The sequence below is a fragment of the Salmo salar genome, chromosome ssa23 (assembly GCF_905237065.1).
Source record: "Salmo salar chromosome ssa23, Ssal_v3.1, whole genome shotgun sequence".
NCBI lineage: Eukaryota > Metazoa > Chordata > Actinopteri > Salmoniformes > Salmonidae > Salmo > Salmo salar.
The window spans coordinates 28,142,388-28,167,350 of record NC_059464.1 but is presented as its reverse complement, the minus strand read 5'-3'; the positions used below and the strand labels follow the sequence as shown (position 1 = coordinate 28,167,350).

The 24,963-nt window shown below is 42.6% G+C and overlaps 1 protein-coding gene across 11 annotated transcripts in view; it reads right to left on the bottom strand.

The window, feature by feature from the left end:
• The window catches only part of LOC106584340 (leucine-rich repeat-containing protein 7), a 116,698-nt gene that overhangs the window by 16,063 nt on the left and 75,672 nt on the right, over positions 1 to 24,963 (bottom strand). For 4 of the 11 annotated variants that reach the window (XM_045706221.1, XM_045706219.1, XM_045706224.1 and 1 more), the window contains exons 10-24: positions 24,753 to 24,825; positions 23,809 to 23,826; positions 22,430 to 22,559; positions 21,021 to 21,136; positions 19,982 to 20,051; positions 19,757 to 19,856; positions 16,496 to 16,620; positions 16,230 to 16,412; positions 15,907 to 16,041; positions 9,818 to 9,904; positions 8,325 to 8,436; positions 7,374 to 7,557; positions 4,499 to 6,284; positions 2,684 to 2,836; positions 1,343 to 1,462 (exon numbers count right to left, since the gene is read on the bottom strand). In XM_045706221.1, coding sequence (XP_045562177.1) covers positions 1,343 to 1,462; positions 2,684 to 2,836; positions 4,499 to 6,284; positions 7,374 to 7,557; positions 8,325 to 8,436; positions 9,818 to 9,904; positions 15,907 to 16,041; positions 16,230 to 16,412; positions 16,496 to 16,620; positions 19,757 to 19,856; positions 19,982 to 20,051; positions 21,021 to 21,136; positions 22,430 to 22,559; positions 23,809 to 23,826; positions 24,753 to 24,825 — 3,392 coding nt within the window. The remainder of the gene's footprint in view (positions 1 to 1,342; positions 1,463 to 2,683; positions 2,837 to 4,498; positions 6,285 to 7,373; positions 7,558 to 8,324; positions 8,437 to 9,817; positions 9,905 to 15,906; positions 16,042 to 16,229; positions 16,413 to 16,495; positions 16,621 to 19,756; positions 19,857 to 19,981; positions 20,052 to 21,020; positions 21,137 to 22,429; positions 22,560 to 23,808; positions 23,827 to 24,752; positions 24,826 to 24,963) is intronic. The other 7 variants (XM_045706226.1, XM_045706223.1, XM_045706220.1 and 4 more) reach the window with 5 other exon arrangements.

The window sequence follows — 24,963 nt, the reverse complement described above, 5'->3', positions numbered from 1 at the left end:
CATTTCAGCTTTTTGTTTTATTAATTTATAAACATTTCTAAAAAACAATTCCACTTTGACATAATGGGGTATTGTCTGTAGATCAGTGATACAAAATCTTAAATGCAGGCTGTAACAACAAAATGTGGAAAAAGTCAAGGGGTGTAAATACTTTCTGAAGGCACTGTAGGTACTTGTAATGTCACCCTTGTTTAAAAAACAACGGATGTGTAGGGGTAGATTGGGATTTGACATTAAATGTACTGATATGTCATAAATATATACTGAACAAAAATTCCAGACATTTTCCATATGCACAAAAAGCTTATTTTAATAAGATTTTGTGCACAGATTTGTTTATATCCATGTTAGTGAGCATTTCTCCTTCGCCAAGACAATCCATCCACCTGACAGGTGTGGCATATCAAGAAGCAGATGAAACAGCATGATCATTACACAGGTGCACCTTGTGCTGGGGACAATAAAAGGCCACTTTAAAATGTGCTGTTTTGTCACACAACACAATGCCACAGATGTCTCAAGTTTTGAGAGAGCATGCAATTGGCATGCTGACTGCAGGAATGTACACGAGAGCTGTTGCCAGAGATTTGAATGTTCAGTTCTCTTCTATAAGCTACATCCAATGTCGTTTTATAGAATTTGTCAGTACGTCCAAACGGCCTCACAACTGTGTAACCATCTAGCTTCTTCACCTGTCTGATCGTCTGAGGCGGGGTGGGGGTGCTGAGGAGTATTTATGTCTGTAATAAAGCCCTTTTGTGGGAAAAAACTCATTCTGATTGGTTGGGCCTGGCTCCCCAGTGGGTGGGTCTGCCATGGCTGCACCCCAGCCCAGTCATGTGAAACCCATCGATCATTAGTGTATAATTGACTAATTTCCATATATATATATATATATATATGTTAAATAAAGGTTATATATAAAACCTTTATTTAACTAGACAAGTCAGTTAAGAACAATGACGGCCTTAACCGGCCAAACCCAGACGATGCTGGGCCAATTGTGCGCCGCCCTATGGGATTCCCAATCACAGCCGGTTGTGATACAGCCTGGATTCGAACCAGGGTGTCTGTAGTGATGCCTCTAGAACTGAAATGCAGTGTCTTAGACCGCTGCGCCACTCGGGAGCCTCAAACTGTAACTCAGTCAAATCTTTGAAACGGTTGCATGTTGCGTTTATATTTTTGTTCAATATATGAATGAGCTACCAGCCCAATGTTTCATTCAGCAAGCTGGGTGATAATGAGCACTACATTATCAGCATAGTTGAGACGCAAACTAACAATGACATTAGAACACTCAGGCCTCCCACCCAGTCTTTTGCCAGTGTAAAGCACCAACCTTTTTCATTATGTTTTCTGGGGGCACGTCTCTCCTGCCCAGTGAGTAGGGGGCCCACTGAGTAGTGGGAGAGACCACCTCCTGGCCGTTGTCTAATATATTGCTCTGTTGAGAGGGGGTCTAGAGAGAGAACAGGGTAAAGGAACACAATTTAGAGTATCATCACTGCTATGGGGGTAACCTGTATATGCTGCCAAAATGACTACAGTTTTTGCAGAGATAAAGGTGAATCAACTTGCTGTATTGATTATAATGTTATAGTCATTGATAATAATAATACTATCGGAGGAGTATTGCAGCTAGTAATCCAGCGTCCTTGGATCAATACCATGACCTTAACTTTATTTAGATGCACTATTGTAAAGTGGTTGTTCCACTGGATATTATAGGTGTATGCACCAATTTGTAAGTCGCTCTGGATAAGAGCGTCTGCTAAATGACTAAAATGTAATGTAAAATGTTAACTTCTTTATAAGTTTAAAGTCCCGTACATATGAATATATCAGTTGGGTTGTTTGCTTCCTGTCATTTCATCCACTTACAATACTTCTTTGATAGGAATAGACTGTGACTGACAGGTTTAGAGAGATGTTGGCAGGCAAAAAAGTATAAGTTGACTTACAGGCACTAAAATACTTATACGAGAAAGATAAGCAAGCGAGAAACTCTGATAAAATCTCTTTGTTTCATTACAATGTGCTTGTCTGTGTCCTTAAATGCATAGTGTCTATAAACTAGGCCAAATTGCATTGAGGCTACTGAGCGACACAGGGTACAATAATAGCCTTGCACAGTAATACTAACACAGAGGAGTACTGCTGTAACCCATAGAGCAGACACCGTAGCTGACACACATGCAACACACTGCTTTAATATTTCAGACAACAGATAAAAGACAGCGCTTGGCTTGAAGTTGAAATGGAAGGGATTCTTAAAACTTCTTTCACACCAACACAGTTGAAATTGTATAATACTTGGCTTCACTGTATGCATTTTATGCTGATACTGTGATACATGAGTCTCGGGTCTAGACTCATTTTGTAATGCTGGTATTATTTTTGGGCTCAAGTTTCATCCTTCAAGATTAGAATGTACAATAATTGGAATACAAAGTGGACTATAATAAAAAAAGATATACAGGCATAGCATTTCAATGTAATAACATTCTCCATTGTAAGGAAAATGCAGCTTTTGGTAATATTGTGATGCTTATGATGAATGTAATTTTTAAGCTTTTATCCTGGCAAAATAGTAAATATGCAGTACACTCCCTGTATCAAATGAATGTGAAAGGGTTCATCGACACTGAGACTGTTTCTGTGTTTTCTGGTTCATACTCACATTGGGTAGAGGTAGCCACTGTGTTGTTTGGTTTTCATGCTTATTCATGTTATTGTAAAAGTTTATTGTCATGCTTCTGCTGGCATGCGGTGCAGCATAGCCTCCAGAGCACAGCATGCCGAAGTTTACTGTGTTGTGCTTAAGGACAGCGCTCTGATTGGAGGGAAACAATCACGTGACATGAGTAAATGGGTGAGCCACTGGGTTAACGGGATTGCACCAAGACACATTGCGTAGCTGCAACAGATAAAGTGAGCTTGACAAACAGAACAACAGAACAGAGTTACTACAGTAGGCTACCAGCACAAACACATTAAAACACACTCATGGATACAGTACGACTACGTATTTCATAAAAGCAACAGTATGTACTTTTCTTTAAGAGATGTATAGCACTGAAGTACTTGCCTATATTATCAAGGGCCGGTTTCCCGGACCCAGATTAAGCCTAGTCCTGGAATGCTTTCTAGTTCAGAACTAGGTTTAATCAGTGTTAAGCATAATTCAGAGTCTACAGATGCAGATAGTCCGGCGTCCGATTGCGACACAGCTACATGGCTCTGAGTCCACCGTCCGTAGGGGACACACAGCCCAAATGCGCACCTGCCCAAAATTCCCAACCAACGAACGCATCCTCCATTTCAATGAGGATTTGAAAGTATGAAAGCCATTGTTCCAATATTATAGAACACTGCTGTGCGTACGCGTACACATTTTGGTCTCTGGCAGACCCTTTAGGGCAGGGACCATCAGCTAGATTTTTTTATTGTGTAGATGGTCAGAGGGCCAGAACATAATTACAAATAATCTGCAGACTGCAAATTGACCGCAAGAAGCCCAAACAGATATCATATTTGGCTAAAATAGAATCATTTGAAACCATTACATTAGCACACGGTCACATACACTGAGTGTACAAACATGAAGAACACCGCTCTTTCCATGACATAGACTGACCAGGTGAATCCAGGTGAAAGCTATAATCCCTTATTGATGTCACTTATTAAATCCACTTAAATCAGTATAGATGAAGGGCAGGAGATATGTAAGAGAGGGATTTTTAAGCCTGGAGACAAATGAGACATGGATTGTGTATGTGTGCCATTCAGAGGGTGAATGGGCAAGACAAAATATTTAAGCGATTTTGAACTGGGTATGGTAGTAGTTGCCAAGCGCACCAGTTTATGTCAAGAACTGCAACGCTGCTGGGCGGCGGTGTTGCAACTCAATATAAGGAAGGTGTTCCTAATGTTTGGTATACTCAGTGTATATCTCTCTATTATGCGTGGGAATACTTTGGGACAGATATCCAACATTAAAATCACATGGAGCTGATTTGCTGGTGTTTTTACAGTCTTTCATGTCCAAAAATAAAACACTAGAAAAAAAAAGTTAGTTTTTTGTTTGTTTTTTGCTCAGAAAACTTTTGGGGGCAAATAAAATCCCCCGCGGGCCACCAGTTGGGGGACCCTGCTTGAGGAAAACCGACCCAAATAGTACAGACAGATATTGTTAAAGTATGATTTCATACTAACAGTAATAGTAGAAAGAAAATAAAAGTTAAGAGAAAGAAGAGGAGAACGGAGGTAGTGTTTGTGTAATTTATACATATAGTGAAACACAAAATGAGACTGGTGCCACAACTGGAGAACATAACTAAGCAGTGGACTGAACACATGTCTATACTGACGGTCATGCAGTCAGGTGGCGTGTGTGTCAAGACAACAGAAGGCCACATGTAGATGGTGTGCAATCGTGTAATAAACTGGAGGCAACGGTGTATTCCCAAGGTGAAAAAGAAGTTGTCAGACTTACCCGGTCTAATCGTTTGGCCTCTATATGTCTAAGCAGCTGTTGCCTCCAGTCTACTGGCATCTTAGAGGACATATCGTCAGGCTTATGCTGCAGCTGCATGGTGCGCATTTTCATCTCATCGGGGCTCTTTATATTCTCAGTGCAAGTGCTCAGATTATAATCTGGGGGCATCTTCTCCAACAGGGCAGCCATGGTGGGTCTGGCAGACACAGGCCTGGCCTGGGACGCCCCGAACGTCTCCGTGCTGTAACTTCTGGCCGACAGAGGCCGCCGCTGTGTCAGGCTCTTAGTGGGGTAGCCCATGATGGGCTTCTTAGGCTCCTGGTAGGAGGAGTAGTCTTCCTCGTACCTGCCATTCCTCTTGTTGTACTGTTGGTCCTGCTGGGCCATGCTGGCCAGACTGTTCTGGTGCTCCAGCATGCCTTTGAAGTGCTGCCGGCCATAGTGGTCCGACTTCTGCTGCATCTCCTGGGCCTCCTGAACCCTGCGGAACAGGGCCAGCTCTGTGGAGCTGACCAGGGAGTCGGCCCGCCTCAGGAACCCAGGCCGGGAGCGCTGACTGGGGATGGGGAAGGGTTGCTGCTGCTGGGGCGGCTGGTTCTCCTCGTTGACAGAGGGCTGAGAGTAGGAGAACATCTGGTCCGTGGGAGGGTAACCCCGGTAGCCCCTCGGGCTCACCAGCTCCTTGGGCAGGGTCTTCCCCGGATGGTTGACGTACTCAGGGGTGTTGGGGAAGGGTGGAGGGGGCCTCCTCTCCTGCTGCTGATTCCTCATATCCATAGCCCCCTGAGGGTTGAAACTCTGGTCGAAGTGGTAGACCTTCTTGGGGATGGAAGGCTTCTGCTGCTGGCTATTAGTTCCGTAGGCATCATCATCGTCCAGCATGGGGGCAGACTGGCTCCGGGACATGCTCTGCTCCATGGGGCCCGGCATGTCTGGACGGTCAACACTCCCCTGATTCTCTATGCTGGAGCTGTAGGTGTCCACGGGAATACTGTACACATTGTAGGAGCCCATGTCTATCTCATCGATGCTCTGGGACTTCTTGAACTTAGCCTTCACCTCCTTCATCATGGGAGAGAGGCGCTCAGAGCTCTTGCTCATCACCATGGCCCCAGAGCTTGGTCTAGTGGGCTTGGATTGGACATGTTGGTACATGTTGGCCTGCTGGCTGCTGCGCCCCTGCCCAGAGTTCCTGGAGTCTAGGTAACCCCACGTTCCTCTGGAGGGGAACGTGCCCGGCAGCTCTCCATGATGCATCTCCTGCTCAAAGTCGTTGCGGTCAGGATTGGGGCTGTTGCCTGGGGAGCTCAGTTTGGAGGGGAAAGCTGTGCGGTCCTCGAAGGGACTGGGCGTCCTCGTCCAGTTCTGCCACGGGTTGGTAGGGGGAGGCTGAGATACTTCAGTTTCGGGCGTGTTGCGGACATTATGGAATTGGTGGGAGGGGTGTTGATGAGGGGCATCCTGCAGCTCCAGGGGGATGCCCACGATGCGCTCCTGCCTCATGAGGGGCCGGCGGCCCCCATGGGAGGTGGAGGCGCTGCAGGACTTGGAGCCCAGCATGGGGTTACCACTGCTGCTACCACTGGGAGTCTCCAGAGGAGCCTCTTCAGACACGAAGCCTGTGTTGTCATAGTGGGAGGAGTCGTTCCACTGATCAAAGGTGTCGCTGAGGGGGCGCCGCTCGCTGCGCTGCTGCAGTGTGCTGGAGGGAGGGGTCTCTCTGGGGTCTCTCTGACTCAGTAGGGGCTTGGTCTCGATCGGCTTGGGGAACTGCTGGGCCAGCCTGCAGAAAGAGAGTGGGCACATGTATCATAGCATATCATTTCATCAAGGTTTTATTTACTAGAATAGACGGTAACATTCAAAATGGACCTGAAAATATGCTTTGAAATACAGGTTTACATTTATTTCCAACTTTTGATATGTCAAATCAAAGGCTGCATTAAAATAGAAAGGTACTGTGTATTTTAAAGCAATGTTTGCCTGAAGCTATACTGCTGGCATTTCAAAGGGAATCCAATTGCTTTTTTTACCAATATATTATAAAAGGAAAATATGCACAGATTTGAGCTGGACTGTTTCCCATAGAGGTCTGAAAGTATCAGTAGGAATATCAAACAAGTCAACTATAATTGTATCCACAGATGAAAAAAGTATTTTTCAGTGAGAGCTCAATCTGTATCATTTCAGCCAGGATTCAGTTGGAAAAAAGAACACTGTTCTTGGAAGTTCTGGCACGAACTGACTAAAACAGTTTCAAGAGCCCCAATGGTACAGTAGTGTTTCAGCTGCATTTCAATGAAGAAGAGAGTGGAGAGGAACTGTCCCTGTGACCTTGGCTGGGCTGACACAGACAGACAGACAGACAGACAGACAGACAGACAGACAGACAGACAGACAGACAGACAGACGGACAGACGGACAGACGGACAGACGGACAGACGGACAGACGGACAGGACAGGACAGACGGACAGGACAGGACAGGACAGACAGGACAAAGAAAGCAAAAGAGAGGAAAGAGACAGCGAGAGATGTCTGCTAATGAGAGATGTGCACCACGCTTGACAGCTGGAGTTCCACCTCCTGTTCACCCAGGTGCCCTACACAACACCCCTCTGTCTCAGGAAACCGACAGGTGGAATCGATGCCTGCTGGACGACATATTGACACAGTACAGAACAGTACTGGAAGTGACCCAGCTAGCAAGCACTTATCAGACCACAGGTAGCTGTGAGGCCACTGAGCCTCGGATTTTGCTAAGGGCGGACCGATGCCGATCCTAGGTCACCGTAAGTTTGTTATCAGACGAGTGTCTGTGTCTCTGGTTCAGTGTAAGGACTGCATGTTGAGAGTCAGTGAGCCACTACCCACCTGTTGGTCCAGTGTTGTTGAGGCACTCCTCCATCCTTCCCAGCAGCCTGCAGGGTGGCCCCGTTCCCCGGGGGGTTGGAGGAGCCAGAAGAACCCTGGGACGGAGAGTAGTCTGAGTAGGTGGCCGACGAGCCACTGTTGTTCAGGCAATGCATCTTGTCTGGGTCTGACTCATCTATAGATTCTGACAGGGGAGTGGGAGAGAAAAGCATTGGTATGTCTCTGGCGATAGCTACCTGTGAAATGAATCTGAATAGGGGCTTAAGGGGACATCTCATTTTCAAAAGGTCACTGCTCATGTTTCCACTTAAAATGTGGGTTAAAGCTGGGGGGCAAAAGATACTGGAGGGAATTGGATGCCTTTTCTCCTCAAATCCAACAGCGAGCCATTATGTAATGGATTGCAATTAATATGCTTCCTACCGTACCTCATTAGAATACAACACTCCCCATGGACATTCTATAATAATTGTGCATTTCAGGACTATGTTTTGTAATCTCACAGGAGGAAGCACACATGCAATTAGAAAGAACAATAGCAAACACAGGGATTTTCACTGGAGAGCTTAGAATGCTTGAGGATTTTTCATGTCAAAACAGGATTAGAGCGGAGGGTGAGCGTTTTTACTGATAAATGGTCAGCCTCCCACCAATCGAGATATCAACCCAAATGGCCTGTAGCAACTAGTCAATCAGCTCACTCAGAGTGTGAGATAAAAAATACAGTTTGAAAGTATAGCCTCAGAATATAGATACTGGCTTTAAGACATATATACTGTATAGTGTAGTTCTTATAATTGCAGCATACTGTAACAGCTCTTCTTCAACTGTCAAAGTTGACTGTAAATGCTCTAACATCACTGATAGGCTAATTTACAGCATTCTGATAGGGGAACAGAGGACAGTGATCACATATCCTGCATATTACAGCGACAATAGTTTGGGGCCTACCTTTCTTGTCTTTCCCCAGTAATACAACTTTTGGTTTGTACATGGGTGGTTCCACCAGGGTGGGCCTCATATCAGAGATACGGATGTCATTTGGAGAGCCGCCCATAGAATCCTGAGAAAATAAAATGTGTTATTACACCATCGTTATTTCTGAACAAAAGACAGAAACATAAAAACACACACACACAGCTTCTTTAACACCTTCATCGACTTAACTCGACAATCTTGGTGAGGTTCCTGAGGCAGGAACTAACTAAAGGACACAAATATAGTACATAACTGTTCATTATCGTACTGCTTGTATATATTACACTCATAGTGTCTACAGGAACTGATATATTTTATCTATTTCTCAGTGGGGTCCACTGGAGCATGTCCTATCTGTGACTTCCTGCTATTTTAGGGCCCAGAGGGCCAGCTGTTTTCTACAGGAGAGCCTGCCTCCCACACATGATGTCCCACATCTGCAGCCCTGCTCTGCTCACTGTTCCCCCACAGGGCAGGCTGAGGTTGCTAAGCGAGGAGACACCACCAGCCCAGATTGCCTGGCGATCCCCAGGAACCACATCCCAAGAACACCCACTACACAGCAGCGTCTTACTGACATATCTGAATCTCACTCCATTTCCTGTCTCTGTCCTCCCTCCTGTTTTCCTAGACAGCTTCCATTTTTACAATGCAAATAAGTGGTGCTAGTGTAAAAAGAGGCTGCAACAATTTCCAATAGTCGTGCGGTATATGTTTTAAACGCTATAATTTCATAAGGAATACAATCCACATCTATGATGGGGCTACTATGAGGGTTAGCATGTTCAGTTCAGAAGTTAAATGACACGCAATGATGCTGTCGTGTAACGGTTGCATTCAAAGCTCAATTTGATATATATACCTCCGTTTCAAGTATTCAAAGTGATTCAGTCCATTTTGACAGCTGGACCTTTTTCTGCTTTGGGTAAATATGCCACCTTAAATCACTCCCAAGGTTATGTTTCCATAATTTACCAACACCTTCTCTGTGCCTGGGAGTAATGGACAAGGCAGGATTGATGCTTTGACCACATCTCAAATGAATGCTTGATTAACTCAAAACAAACAGCTGTGTAGAAACTGTAGTGTGTGATTCCACTAAGTGCTGGAGTTAGCCTTGGCACTGCCAGTCTACTGTCCATTTGCACACAAAACTAACAGCTATATAATCTACACTACAGTATAGTGTATAAGCTGAGTTTTACCAGTCATGATCCACAGACTTTGCATGAAACAATTCAAGTCCAGCTGTAGTACTGTACATTATATACGTCACAGATCAACATATCTTTGCAATAGATAGTGTGGCTGTTAGCTTTCTTTCATCTTCATGGTTCATGCTAGTCAGACTTCGTTTCTCCAGATGTTTCATAGCCTTTGTCAAGGTGCACAGAGGCAGTGTGAAGTCACGCCACCCGAGCCGTGGTTGAGCAGACTGTCTAATGTCTGATCTCACAGCCACTTACTATGAGGCAGAAACAGGAAGAAGCTGTAACGGCCGATGATGTATTCTCTGGCTGTGGCAGCTTGGGAACCACGCGATGTAAAGAAATCTAAGCAAACAAACAAACACACATACAAACAAATAAAAAATGTAGAGGAAGTGTTCATGGTTCCACAAAAAAAAGTATGTGTGAGATAAAGAAGCATGGGTTATGGCATCAGCACCCCCACCCAGTGCCCCAGTTCTCGTTGTGTCACTGCGGCACCCAAGGGTCTCTTTTCCTGGAGCTTTGCGGGGGGAGACAGCATGAGGCAATCCAAAGCAGTAATGGACACAAAGTACACAGGACATTGCAGCTCTGTCAAAGGCATTGCAGCTCTGTCAGAGAGCTAGGGATATAGCAGAGTTTGCCAAGCATAGTAGGACCTTCCAGCTTTAAATGAAAATAAGCAGTTTCTAGCTGACACCTTGGAACCTATTTCCACTGGAAAAGGGATTCTATATGTATTTTCATCTTATAGGTAAAAAATACATGAACAAAAAAATCGGCATATCATCTTAACTTAAATCTATGCTATGTTAAAAGGACTAACAACCAGCATAAGTGCATTTACACCCCTGATATAAATGGCCCAAACCCTGGGCTCATATATTTATAAAAAAATGATTTAACCTTTATTTTGACATGGAGTCATTGCTGCAACCAAGGTCTCTTTTCAAGCACCACAATACACATCAACATACAATAAACACATTAAACTACACATTCATATGCACAAAAAAATACACATTATTATACACAACAATAGGCAAAAAGAAAAACACAATCATAAAAAACAGACACATTCTTCAGTAAAAAGGTCCTCTAACAACCGTCTGAAATGCAGTAGAGGCACCAATTGTGTACTGTAGATCATTCCACGCATAAGGTGTAAGGAAATTATAGGCTGATTCACCTAACTCTCTAGACACCAAAGGAGTCTCCAGAGTTAACCAACCCTGTGAACAGGTTTGATAACATGTAATTTTAAATCTTAATAGAGACGTTAAGTAAGTCGAAAGTTTGTGGAGCAGGGCTTTGTAAACAACAAGAGTGTAATGATGTGATCTACGTGACTTCAAAGAGGTCCAGTCAACCTTCTATTAAAGAATACAGTGAAGAGTAATAAAACGAAGGGTGCTATGAAAAACGGCATTCAAGGGCTTAAGAGTAGAGGCAGCTGCACTTTGATAAATAGTATAACCATAATCAAGAACAGGTAGAAAGGTTGACAGCACAATCTGCTTCCTGCTGACTAGAGAGAGACAAGATCTGTTTCTGGAAAAAAAAAGCTAACTTTAAATCTTAGTTTCTTAACGAGCTCAGTCGTATGTTTTTAAAACGATCAATCATTGTCAATCCAAATACCAAAATATTTGTATGCAGGGACTCGTTTGATTATAGAACCATTCGATGAGTAAAGATGTAATCCATCTGAGACAATCTTGCGAAAACCTGAAAACAACATGTATTTAGTTTTGCCTGTATTAAGTACGAGTTATAAAATCAGTAAGGGATCCTGCACAAGTGCAAAATCAGACTGTTGTCACAGCCAGGTCAGCAGTCGGGCAACTGTGTACATAATAGTATCATCCGCATATATATTACATTTTTTATTTTTTTACCGATTGACCAATAGCATTTATATAAATAGTGAAAAGAACAGGTCCTAGTATCAACCCCTGCGGAACTAATTTATGTAATTCAAGACTTAAACCCATCAATCACGATGGCCTGAGCTTACAAAGAAATGACAGTAAGAAGATACAAGAGACAGTACATATTGTATGTCCTGCTTTATTCATCTCCAGATGCTGGCCACTTGACTCTGGGAACAGGCGTTTAGAGATTACCTATTCAGATCTAGCCTCTGAATACCATTGACATTTAACACTGACCTTTGCTCTGTTTGTTCAACAGCCTCTGCTGTTCGTTGTACAGTATTTTTCTAGCCTTATCACAGCCAAAACTTCAGCGCCAGGTTACCCTTTGGGGACTTGCAAATGCACTAATACTTAACATTTGAGTTATGGCCGAGTTAACTTCCATTTTAGCCACAATATGATATTATGCTTGCCAAAATAATGCAACTTTTTGCACGCTGCATTAAAAAACAATGAAAACAGCACCTCAGCAGACACTAACTCCTCTGCGTATTCAGAGAAAGAGAGCTAACGATTTAACAAAGACCCAGTTGAGGCCATCATGGGGGCTTTGAGGCTTCCAGATGAAAGGATCCTATGATCTCTGCAGGTTTTATTCACATCACCTCTAAAAAGCTGCTGAGCCACAATTCCATGGCCCTGGATTTAATACATCGCCCTCTCAAGCTCTGTCATGCCTGGCAGTATGTCAAAAACACTGAAACCTCCCACTGGGCAAAAATTTGGTTGAATCAATGTTGTTTCCATGTTATTTCAACCCAAAAATGAAATGTGATGACGTAGAATCAATGTGGAAAACTGATTAGATTTGCAAGAAGTTATCACCGTAAGGGAATTTAGTATTTTTTTCACCGACATTTGTACCTAAAGCCAATGACAGGGTGACATTTGTGACTCATTTCAGGAAAATACGCCTTCACAGGAGGCAATGAACGTAATATTTCTTTATTTATATGAATCAAAATGCATTTTTGGACAGAAATGCCTTCTGGAACACGTGAACTTTCATGTGCCTTAACAAATCTGTATGCCTGTGAATACGAATACAATTGTTAAATTACGAGCCTAGTTGGTTTAGCCATGGAAAAAGTGAGGAACCTTCCAGCTAGCCATGATTGGTTGAGATAATGGATGGGCTGGATATACCAAGAGATGAGTTCGGATTAGTCTGCCATGTAGTGCGCTTCTGTCTATAACATGAGCTGCTTAGTATGTGTAAATGTGTAATTTTTCTAAAGTGGCTTTTTTGAAAGACATCACGAAGAACTGCAAAAGTGTTGCTAAGGCTCTCCACTTTCTGGAGGCCCAAGTTTTGAAATCAGTGGAATGCCCGGTGAAAGCAGAATATGATAGCTAAGGAGATGGAGAAAATTCAGGAGTTTGATTGCAAATGTGGAGGGAGTCTAAAAAAGAACACAGAAGGCTGTCGTGGGCAACCATGGCATCTGTGACAGAGAGGGAGAAGCGTTCATCCATGTATACGGGTAAGATATTCTATATAGCTACATTTTCCACATTGTACGTTTCAAATTTTGTCAGAAAGTCGTTTTCATTGCAAGTTAAAGCGTACTGTTAGCAAGCTAGTTGGCTAGCTAACGTTACGTGTATGATCTGTGTAGTAACATTACTCATATCTCAGAGCCATTTGCATTGCTAGATATAGCCTAATGTAAGCTAGCTAGCTAACATTGAACCTAGCTAGTTGGTTTAGCTTTAGCTACCTATAGATTCATGCATGGTAGTAACATTATGATTTTGGATTATGATTCATTGTTTAGCTAGCTAGCTACATGTCTAAACAAAAGACTCCACTAGTAAACATTTCACTGTACCGTTTACACCTTCTGTATTCTGTGAACGTGACAAATAAAGTTATATTTTACTTGATGTAGTGTGTGTTTAGCAGGGACGTTAATGTGAAGAACAACATGACCTGCACTAAAGTAAAATTAGGATTTAACGTTAGGCCAACAAGACAGTGTCCAAATTCAAAAAATCTCTGGTAGAATGCCCTGCTTTTATTAACAAGCTATAAACAAACTAAAACATTGTTTAGAAAGTTGCTTTTAGTTACCTGGTTTGCTAGATTGACATACACTAAATTCATTTTTAAACGGATGGGTTTATTGGTGTTAAAATACACCAGTTATGCTATTTTGGACCATCATGCAGCCTGTTGTTTTTGTGTTTATACCTTTACATAATGACAATGACAAGTTTGATGTCGGACGACAGTAGAATGTTCATGATGTCACTGCGACAACTGTAGACATGTCTAGTATTAACCAGCCTTTAGTCTTGAAATCTTTGGTTGTACACTATCATACCCACTGTTCAGAACATGGCCTCCATGTGAAATCCTTAAAGAGATGGGTGGGCCTAAGGCTTAAAACTTCTCTAGGGTAGGGGGCAGTATTTTGACGTTTAAACTGCCTGCTACTCAGGCTAAGAAGGTAAGATATGCATATTATTAGTAGATTTGGATAGAAAACACTCTGAAGTTTCTAAAACTGTTTGAATGATGTCTGTGAGTATAACAGAACTCATATGGCAGGCAAAAACCTGAGAAAAATCCAACCACGAAGTGGGAAATCTGAGGGTTGTAGTTTTTTCAAGTGAATGTCTATACAGTATACAGTGACTTAGGGTTCATTTTGCACTTCCTAAGGCTTCCACTAGATGTCAACAGTCTTTAGAACGTTGTTCATGCTTCTACTGTGAATATGGAGCGAACAAGAGGGCCTGGAGTCAGATGAGTGAGGAAATGACATGAGCTCAGAGGAGCGCCCTCACGTGAGTGTGAGCTGTGTTCCTTTTATTTTCTGAAGACATTGGAATTGTCCGGTTGGAATATTACTGAAGATTTATGTTAAAAACCTCCTAAAGATTGATGCTGTACATCGTTTGACATATTTCTACGAACGTAAATAGAACTTTTTTGACTTTTCGTCGTGACATTTTTGCGCGCTTCCTGCATTTGGAGTAGTGGACTGAACGCGCGAACAAAAAGGAGGTATTTGGACATAAATGATAGACTTTATCGAACAAAACAAACATTTATTGTGGACCTGGGATTCCTGGGAGTGCATTCTGATGAAGATCATCAAAGGTAAGTGAATATTTATAATATTATTTCTGAGTTTTATTGACTCCACAAAATGGCGGGTTTGGTTTCGTGTCTGAACGCTGTACTCAGATTATTGCAAAGTGTGCTTTCGCTGTAAAGTTTTTTTGAAATCTGACATTAAGGAGAGGTGTATCTATAATTCTTTGAATTACAGTTTAATATTTTATCAACGTTTATGATGAGTATTTCTGTAAATTGATGTGCTCATTCACCGGAAGTTTTGGGAGGCAAAACATTTCTGAACATTACACGCCAATGTAAAATTGGGTTTTTGGATATAAATATGAACTTTATCGATCAAAACATACATGTATTGTGTAACATGAAGTTCTATGAGTGCCATCTGATGAAGATCATCAAAGGTTAGTGATTAATTTTAGCTGTATTTCTGGTTTTTGTGACGCCTCTCTTTGCTTGGAAAATGGCTGTGTGGTTTTTCTTGTCGAGGTGATGTGCTAACATAATCTAATGCTATGCTCTCGTCGTAAAGCCTTTTTGAAATTGGACAATGTGGTTGGATTAAGGAGAAGTGTATCTTTAAAATGGGATATAATAGTTGTATGTTTGAGAAATTTGAATTATGAGATTTTTGTTGTTTAGAATTTGGCGCCCTGCTATTTCACAGGCTGTTGAATAGTGTGTCCCGCAGGTGGGACGGTCAAGAGAGGTTAATAGGGTGTGAACGATGCTGAATGGGTGTAGACAAAGAAGAGCTGTCCAGTAGGTGTACCTAAACATTCAAGAACCATTTTCTCAAAAGTGAGGTTACAAGTTTATCAACTTTCAAAGCAGAATTACTTTTCCATTGTTCCTCAACTGTAGTGTATGATATACCATTTTCTAACTCTGAGTCTCTACTTTTATCCAATGTAAAAAACACAATTTCAAATTTTGCTACACAAGACCGAATCGAGCCAGTCGTTCACATTTTTGGTTGATTTCACATTAGTTGACAACTGACGTCTGCGCCCAGTGGGCTGAGCTTACATTAATCTATATCTTTCGAAATTATCTCAGTTCTGTCAATGAAATTAAGTTCCCACACGTTCAATACAACTGGTCTCACCTCTACCGGAACTCTCACGTTGAAACATTAGAGGCAACTGAGGACAACTAAATCTGACATAATCGCCTGAAAGGACCTTGAGGCTGCAGTGTAAACATTTATGTCATTACTCCCTCCCGCATCGTGCCCAATACAAGCGGTTGTTTAGTTTAGTTTTCCTGGTGTTACAAGAGCGTAATAAGTACACAAAGAGATAAAGAGATTGTTGCTATACCTCTGAGCTCTCAGTCAGATCCTCCTTGTCCTTGCGCTTTGGGATGTCGATGGCAGAGTTGTGGATTACGCCCTGCTCTGTCATCTGAGTCTTGTTGAACTCTCTTTCTCTTTCTTTCATCTCTCTCTCCATCACCTGGAACAGGAAACTCTAAGTGAAACATATTTATCCCATTCATCCAAAAATGTATAATCTATGCATTTGTGCATATATGAATATGAGAGAGAGAGAGACAGAGACAGAGAGAGAGAGAGACAGAGACAGAGAGAGAGAGAGATGGTATGTGTGGGTCTCTGGGTGTGTGGTGTGACCTGGCCTGTTACCTCTTTGGGGGGCATGGGCCAGGGGGGCTCATACTGTTCTTGTTTTCGTGACTCCATATTGGTACCAGAGCAGTTAGTGCTGAGGGGATGCTGGTTCTTGCCCACCATGTTCTGCACTGACTTCACCATGTTCTTCAGATCCTCTGGGTACGGTGTAGGGTAGCGCTTCAGATTGATCTCAACCTGGACAGAGAGGACGGGCAAAAATAAGCGGGAATAACTAAATAAAAACAGTGAGAATTGCTCAACAAAAAGTCCTATGAAACCTTGACTTTTCCAGAGTTGTCCTCTTCCTCCTTCTTCTCCTCGAACTCAAAGGCCACAGTCATCCTCTGCTGACGCTGCTCCTCCCATAAGGTGGGGTTGAAACTGTCACTGTCTGACTGGTAGTCTACGGAGGAAGGGCAGAGAGACAGGCTTATTGTGCACTGGCCTCACACTGATGCGATTCTGACATGCTCACTTCACCACCGGCATACAGTGCACTGGCACCTAACCTAACCACCTGTCAACTCCCTCAAAGTAGAGGTCTTCACGGGTCCAACAGACCTGAAATTCCGAGATCCGAGCGGACGCAAGCGTCTACGGCTCATAAACGCTGACTTCTGTTCGGATCTGGGTCGGGTCTGATATAATTGCCACGGGTCTCAGCTTTGTGCAATTAAAATGGATTTACCGACCGGACCCGATTTGACCCGTCCTCTGTTAATTTAATTTGTGTGAGGTGATGATAACTGCACAAGCTTGTAATCTGTGTCAGCCAATTCCAACTCAATAAAGCGTATAGCTTATGTACAGCTGAAACTGCTTCCGGCTGCTCACCTCACGTGTGCTTGCTGTTGAGGAGGGAGATAAAGAGAAAGAGAGAGTGAATGGAGTCTTGGCCTAGGCTACTGTTGATTATGAAGATATTTTTCATTAAAGTAAAACTAATGTCAGAACAGAAAGAGTATAGTGAAAAGAAGCCGACAAGGCAATGTCCTTGGGGACAAGTTTCAATATTGTAGTGGACAAAGACGAAAAGAACGTTGTGTAACTGGACATTTTAACTGTATGTGTCCACATAACTGAGTATGTGACTAACCTTGTGAAACTGTGTGAAACTGTCCTATTATAATCTCCTGTTCTTGGGAGAATCATCCTGTGTTGCAAACCAGCTTGATCATGTGTCCTTGTATAAAAGGAGAACTGACAGTCCCGCCCAAGAACAGGAAATTATAAAGATATTTACTTTACTTCACCCAATGCTTCGTAATTCAGACTTACACTGCGCAGTGTAGACACTCTGTTGTTCCCTCTGAGCTCAGAAATAAAGAACCTTACTTTAACTTGGTCTCCAGCAAATCCTTGTTTTATAATATCCACCACAGTTGGCATGGCCAAATGGATTGTGTGCTATTCAGGTTTGATGGAATTTTCAAAAATTTAGTTATTTACTATTATTATTGTATATACTTGTTATTATTGGAGGCCTATTTAAGAATCTGTTTGTTTCATATTGTTGAGCCATTTTCTTTGGTCAAATTAAGATCCAACTGTAATGATGTATTTGCCACAATATAATAGAATTACCACTAGGCCTGGGGCTACTCGCACTTAAAGCATGAAAAGCAAAAACCAAAGAGGGAAAGATACAAACTTAATTTAATGTCGCAATATAACAACCTGTTCGTATTTTCCCTATAAACAATGACTTGACTTACTTTGGATATTACCCAAATAAAGTTAAGACACTTTGGTGTGGTATGGTTATTATTAGGCTTAGCTACTGCAGGCCTATGAAGGTAGTGCGCACCAGCGCTCAAACTGACTCCGGACAATTGAACATGAGGTGAGGAAGAATGTTTTAGGCCTACCAGAGTTACTCCTTTAATCTAACAGTATAATGCTTATCTTTATACAAAATATTCTGATTGAAAATGAACGAATTAGCCCCCTTCTGTACGCCTATATCTGAGCAGACAAGTATAAAGAAATGCAGGTCGGTGTTGGGAACATGGCTCCGGTATATCTCTATCTTTCTCTCAGTCTCTCTAGGGCTAGGTCTAAGCTTCTTCTCCTTTATATTATTTAAAAAAATATAGAAATATCAGAGTGGACGCCTACACCTATAGCCCTAAATGCATGCAATGCCCTGATGCATTTAGCGCATAAATCTCTAACAGCTGAACCGTAAAGTGGACATTTATTGCTTTAGGAAAGTAAAAACCAATAAAAATATGGCTATAAAGTTTTGAATATGCTACACATCAAACAGTTTTGTCATTTGTTAGAGGTTTCTATACATCTTTCTCTTCGGATCTGAACGAGTCTGGGTCTGTTTGGGTCTGTTTTTCCACGGGCTCTTTCAGAACTGGTCTGACTTTCCTCAGGTCAATTCATCCACAACTTTTTGGACCCGTGAAGACCTCAAAGGGTATATCAAACATCATTAATCAATTGTAAATACATATCCATGACACCTTAGCCACGCTGATCCTCAACACAGGGGCCCCTCAGGGGTGCATGCTCAGCCCCCTCCTGTACTCCCTGTTCTCTCATGACTGCACAGCCAGGCACGACTCCAACACCACCCATAAATTTGCAGATGACACAAAAGTGGTAGGCCTGATCACCAACAACAACAAGACAGCCTATAGGGAGGAGGTCAGAGACCTGGCCGTGTGTTGCCAGGACAACAACCTCTCCCTCAACGTGATCAAGACAAAGGAGATGATTGTGGACTACAGGAAAAAGAGGACCGAGCACGCCCCCATTCTCATCAATGGGACTGCAGTGGAGCAGGTTGAGAGCTTCAAGTTCCTTGGTGTCCACATCACCAACAAACTAAAATGGTGCAAGCACACCAACACAGTCGTGAAGCGGGCACGACAAAACCTATTCCCCCCTCAGGAGACAAAAGATTTGGCATGGGTCCTCAAATCCTCAAAAGGTTCAACAGCTGCACCATCAAGAGCATCCTGACTGGTTGCATCACTGCCTGGTACGGCAACTGCACAGCCTCCAACCGCAAGGCACTACAGAGGGTAGTGCGAATGGCCCAGTACATCACTGGGGCCAAGCTTCCTGCCATCCAGGACCTCTATACCAGGCGGTGTCAGAGGAAGGCCCTAAAACTTGTCAAAGACTCCAGCCAACCTAGTCATAGACTGTTCTCTCTGCTACCGCATGGCAAGCGGTACCGGAGTGCCAAGTCTAGGTCCAAGAGGCTTCTAAACAGCTTCTACCCCCAAGCCATAAGACTCCTGAACATCTAGTCAAATGGCTACCCAGACTATTCACATTGCCCCACCCCCACACCACTGCCACTTTCTGTTGTCATCTATGCATAGTCACTTTAATAACTCTACCTACATGTACCTACTACCTCAACTATGCGGTTGTATAATACACCTTTTGTATTCGAGGCAAGTGACTAATAAAATTTGATTTGATTTGATAGTAGTACGACGTCCACTTTGAGGGAATAGTTGGCTGTCAGGATTTCCCCTAATGTCAGCATGTGTTACATGTCATTTCTACCTCACCCTCATCATGTCGTGGTTGCTGAGGGAACATGTAGTTGGTGAGGACCCTCTGCTTGGTCTCTGGATGGGCCTCGGTCTGGAGAGGGATCAGGGCCTTGGACTGCACACAGCACACATCATTAACTCTTCAAGTACCGCTGATACACAGGTATCACATCATTAGAATTTATCAGTAAATGTAAAGTCATTACTTCCCAACAAAACAACACATAAGATCATATTTACCTGATTGTCTGATAGCCAAAGAGCAGCAAGATCTTTTAGTTTTGTGAAAGTGTACGGAAGGTTTTTTAATCTGTGTAAGGGAGAAGACAAAATAGGGAATAAGAAGGCATATCATCTAATTGAGTATATGTTTTTGTTTATTAAACTTCAAAAGGTAACTTAATTTGCGATTAAAAGTGAGAAGTGATTATGTGGAAATAATTCAGACAAGTGGCTTGAGCTCAACTTCACATCATTCTCCACAGAGTGTGTGAGAGGCACATTGTGTTCTGATGTGTTCAAGGACACAGATCAACGTATAGTCCAATGTGAAAAGCCAAGACTATCCCTCTGCCAAAGACAATCACAGCCCGCCTGCCTCTGACTGACTGACACCCACCACACAGGAAAGTTAACCAACACACAAAGGGGAAAAAGTAAGTTACCGTGGCAACACGCTCAGTGAACTTTGCTTTGACAACAGAAATCTGTCAGTGGGAGACAGTGTTGACGGCTACCGTAGGTAGAATGAAGCAGGGTTGGAGTGACTGGGTCCTAGTTCTGAGGAAGCCTATGTGATTGAACGTTCAGCTCTGTGGTGTGCGGTGCCGCCTGTGGACAGAGGTCTGCCTAATGGGTGCCGTGTATTTAGTGATAGTATGGTTTAATTACCTTGGATCCAGTAAATCACTGGCAGAGCAACTAAACATCTCATAAAGAGCTTAATTAGCCCGGGGGCAGGGGAAGTGCTTTCTAATGTTGTGCAGCTATCTTAATGGGCCATTAGCAAAATAATAACCACTAGTTTATATAAACTCCTCAGAAGAATGTCCCATTCCACCTACGCGCTATGTAAATAAATAGACACACAACACAAGCCTACAGTATTAAGCTGTTTCCTTATCAAGGAGAGTGTGAGGAACATATGGCTTCACTGTGTGTGTGTGTGTGTGTGTGTGTGTGTGTGTGTGTGTGTGTGTGTGTGTGTGTGTGTGTGTGTGTGTGTGTGTGTGTGTGTGTGTGTGTGTGTGTGTGTGTGTGTGTGGTAACCAATAGTAACCTATTGTCGCTTAAATTGAGAACATGTAGCTTGGTCATCTGCCCAATCTCGTCAGGTAGAAACTCCAGTTTATTGGAGCGCAACGACATGACTGTCACATTCTTGCAGTTCCCAATCTGCAACAAAAGGGAGGCAAGCATACATTTCAATGATCACTTTCCATCCATGCACCAAACCATATCAATTACAGAAATATATGCATTGTGTGTGTGTGTGTGTGTGTGAGTGTACAGTGGGGTCTGGAATTATTGGTTCCCTTGATAAAGATGAGCAAAAAAGACAGTGTAAAATAAATAATACAAATACTGAGATGCACTATATATACACAAAAGTATGTGGACAAATTAGTGGATTTGGCTATTTCAGCCACACCCGTTGCTGACAGGTGTATAAAATCGAATACGCCGCCATTGGACTCTGGAGCAGTGGAAACGCGTTCTCTGGAGTGATGAATCATGCTTAACCATCTGGGAGTCCGTTGGACGAACCAGGGTTTGGCGAATGACAGGAGAACGCTACCTGTCCCAATGCAGAGTGCCAACTGTAAAGTTTGGTGGGGGAGAAATAATGGTCTGGGGCTGTTTTTCATGGTTCGGGCTAGGCCCCTTAGTTCCAGTGAAGGGAAATCTTAACGCTACAGCATACAATGACATTCTAGATGATTCTGTGCTTACAACTTTTTGGCAACAGTTTGGGGATGGCCCTTTCCTGTTTCAGCATGACAATGCCCCCCTGCACAAAGCAAGGTCGTTGTGGAAGAACTTGACTGGCCTGCACAGAGCCCTGACCTCAACCCCATCGAATACCTTTGGGGTGAATTGGAAAGCCCGACTTCAAGCCAGACCTAATCGCCCAACATCAATGGCCGACCTCACTAATGCTCTTGTGGCTGAATGGAAGTCCCCCCAGTAATGTTCCAACATCTAGTGGAAAGCCTTCCCAGAAGAGTGAAGGCTGTTATAGCAGCAAAGGGGGGACCAACTCCATATTAATGCCCATGATTTTGGAATGAGATTTTGATGACTTTTGGTCATGTAGTATATATTGTATGCTCAAAAAATATATAAAAAATGATATTTGTTTTATACTAATACTATCGCTCTTGGTAAAGTGCATGATGCCATTGACCTTAACAAGGACCCCAGGACCCCAGGACCAGTGGTAACAAAATAGCCTCATAACATCAAATATCCACCACCATATTTTACAGTACAGATGAGGTATGTTCTGCATATGCATTGTTCTTTCGAAGGCCAAACCTACCATTCGTGTATCTGGCAAAAGAGCTCATGTCATCGGACCTGTTTTGCTCATCTTTATCAAGGGATTGAATCATTCCCAACCCCACTGTATGTGTATGTGTGTATGGGATCAGTGTGAGGTTATTGGTGTGGGACAGATAGACGTACCTCCCTGGGTAGTTCAACAAGGAAGTTCTCATCAGCAGAAAACGTGCGGAGGTTATGCAGGTAGCCAATGGTTGGGGGGAGGGACTCCAATTCATTACAGCTGCAGTCAAACTCCTCTAAAAGCGATAAACTGGGTAGAGATAGAGAGAGGAGAAAGAGCGCCTTAAGAATCCTTCGTGCCACAGCTACTTTCACTTGGTTAGTTATTGGTGTAAGAGCAACAAATTAATAGACGCAACATAACCAACACACTATCTACAATACTACAGGCAAAACAACCACAATTCTGCATAGATACTCTACTTCACATGTCTTTGATGTACCGTGTTAATATTTGCATATCATTTTGTTAAGAACCTACAAAGCACAGACCTACTTCATTCGTCTGCTAAAAATGTGCTGTGAATTCTTGAAGTGGAACATTTAGATATATCATAATGATACAAATATTATTTCACTCAAACACTTTGAGGAAAAGCCACCGGTAGATTCATTTCTGCCACAGGTTGCATTATTTGTTGTTGACAGATGGAGCCTCAGATGTTTGGTCCCTCCTTGGTGTCCATGGAAACAAATAATAATTGGGTTCCCTTTAAGACTAGATGCATCTAAGACATGTACAGGCTACAGAGGTGAAAATGGTCAATCAAGTGGATTTGTGAGAATCATGACAATATTCAAAAACCATGACTTGATAGAATCAGATATTCCTCTAGAAGGCAAACTAAAATAAAATAAAAACATGATTTGAACATAAACTGTATTAATCCCATGAGGGGAAATTAATCATTGATGTTGCGGACTCCATTTCACTATCAGTATCTGGTGGTGCAGTATCTCTTTTCAATCAGAATATAATCAACAGTATGCATTTAAAAATATTTATTGAATATTATTCTCCAATTGAACTTCATGAATGACAAACTTCACTCTATATCTTAAACTCTAAAGCCACAGTGTTTATTGAGTCAAATGCCCTTGCCTCTTTGTCAGATTTGAAAGGACAATGAATTTGTAAGCAAAATCAACAACAACTGTCCAGCTTTAAAATGTCCTCTACAGCCTCCAACAATTCTAAATTCAAGCTCCAACAGAGCGTATAGTGTACAATGTCAGTGTACATGACCAGGAGAGGACGAGGGGAAGAGTTGCCTCCCCTCACTGGACAGAGTTCATTTGTATTTATTGTACACACAGCAGAGTCATTAGCTCAACATTTGTCCCAGCTGGCCTCCCATATGCAGAACTTTCACTGGATCCCCTTCCCCGGCTGGAACATACAGTACAGACAGGGAACGTTAAGGTGAGCACTTGCCTGAATAAACATGCTGTGGCGAGGAGGAACGTGTACAGGAGACAGTGATTCGCGGTCTACTTACCCTAATTTGGCGCGTCCACTAAGTGGCCCATTTTAGATGCATGTGAAATAACCACAACACACAAAACCGACCAATGACAAACCAAGAAAAAAAGGTGCACTGAAAACAGTATCACAGGCTTGGGGATAAGGATGAACATGACATGATGAGTTGTAAGTTGGTGACCCCTGACCTATTAGATCACAGTCTCAATGACAGGGCATGTTCAGAGTTGACCCACAGAATTCACTCTGATTCATTATATTTTCCAGATTACATTTTTGATATAATATATACAGCATATCAAATAAAACAAATATATTAGGCTGGCTGTTGAAACTACAATACTGGCACAGAGTCAACTCCTCTCAGACAGCCATATTCCACAACAAATGAATGGCACACACCCAAAATGTCAGTGCACATTTTGGAACAATGGCAAGCCGGAGGGGGGAAGAAAGAGAGAAAGATGGATAGCGCTATCTATCTATCTCCTCTCAGTGCCGTCAACTGAGACACAATGTACTGCATCACTCTACTCGGTGTGAACAGTGATGGAACCAATCAGCGTTAGTCGATGTGAGGTGAGAAGGAGCAGCAAGGAGAAGGTGCCAGACTCAGCAGAGTTTCAGAACCCTTCTATCCACAGGCCGTGTTGAATACAGCTCAGCTCAGCAGCAAACCAGTGGCGGAGAAGACGAGATTCAACGTGTCAACTGGTTTTACCATCAAAATTGCTGTCTGACGCCTTTTAATTTGGTTATGCAATAGATGCCCTAAAATTGACTGCCATTCAGTTTCATGATAGAGATTAACTAATAAACAAGACTGTAGTTTAGCTTTTGGCATAATAATTTCAAAACATTTTATTCGACTTGAGGGGAGTTCTGGGATTGCAATCTAAGAAGTTGTATGTGAACAAAATAGTGCAATCGGTTTCATAATGGGTCTCATAAGGTACTCACCTTCCAATGGTGTTAGGCAGTGAGGTGAGCTGGTTGTCATCCACTTTTAATGTTGTGAGTTTTTTCAACATTCCTGCAATAGAGACAAACACTCATTTGATGATTAAAAAAAAGGAACAAACAAAAACAAAAAAACACAGTTAAAAGGAATTATTCAAACCCATTGCCAACATAATCCTCTTACCATTTCATTAATTTACAGCCAGGAAAT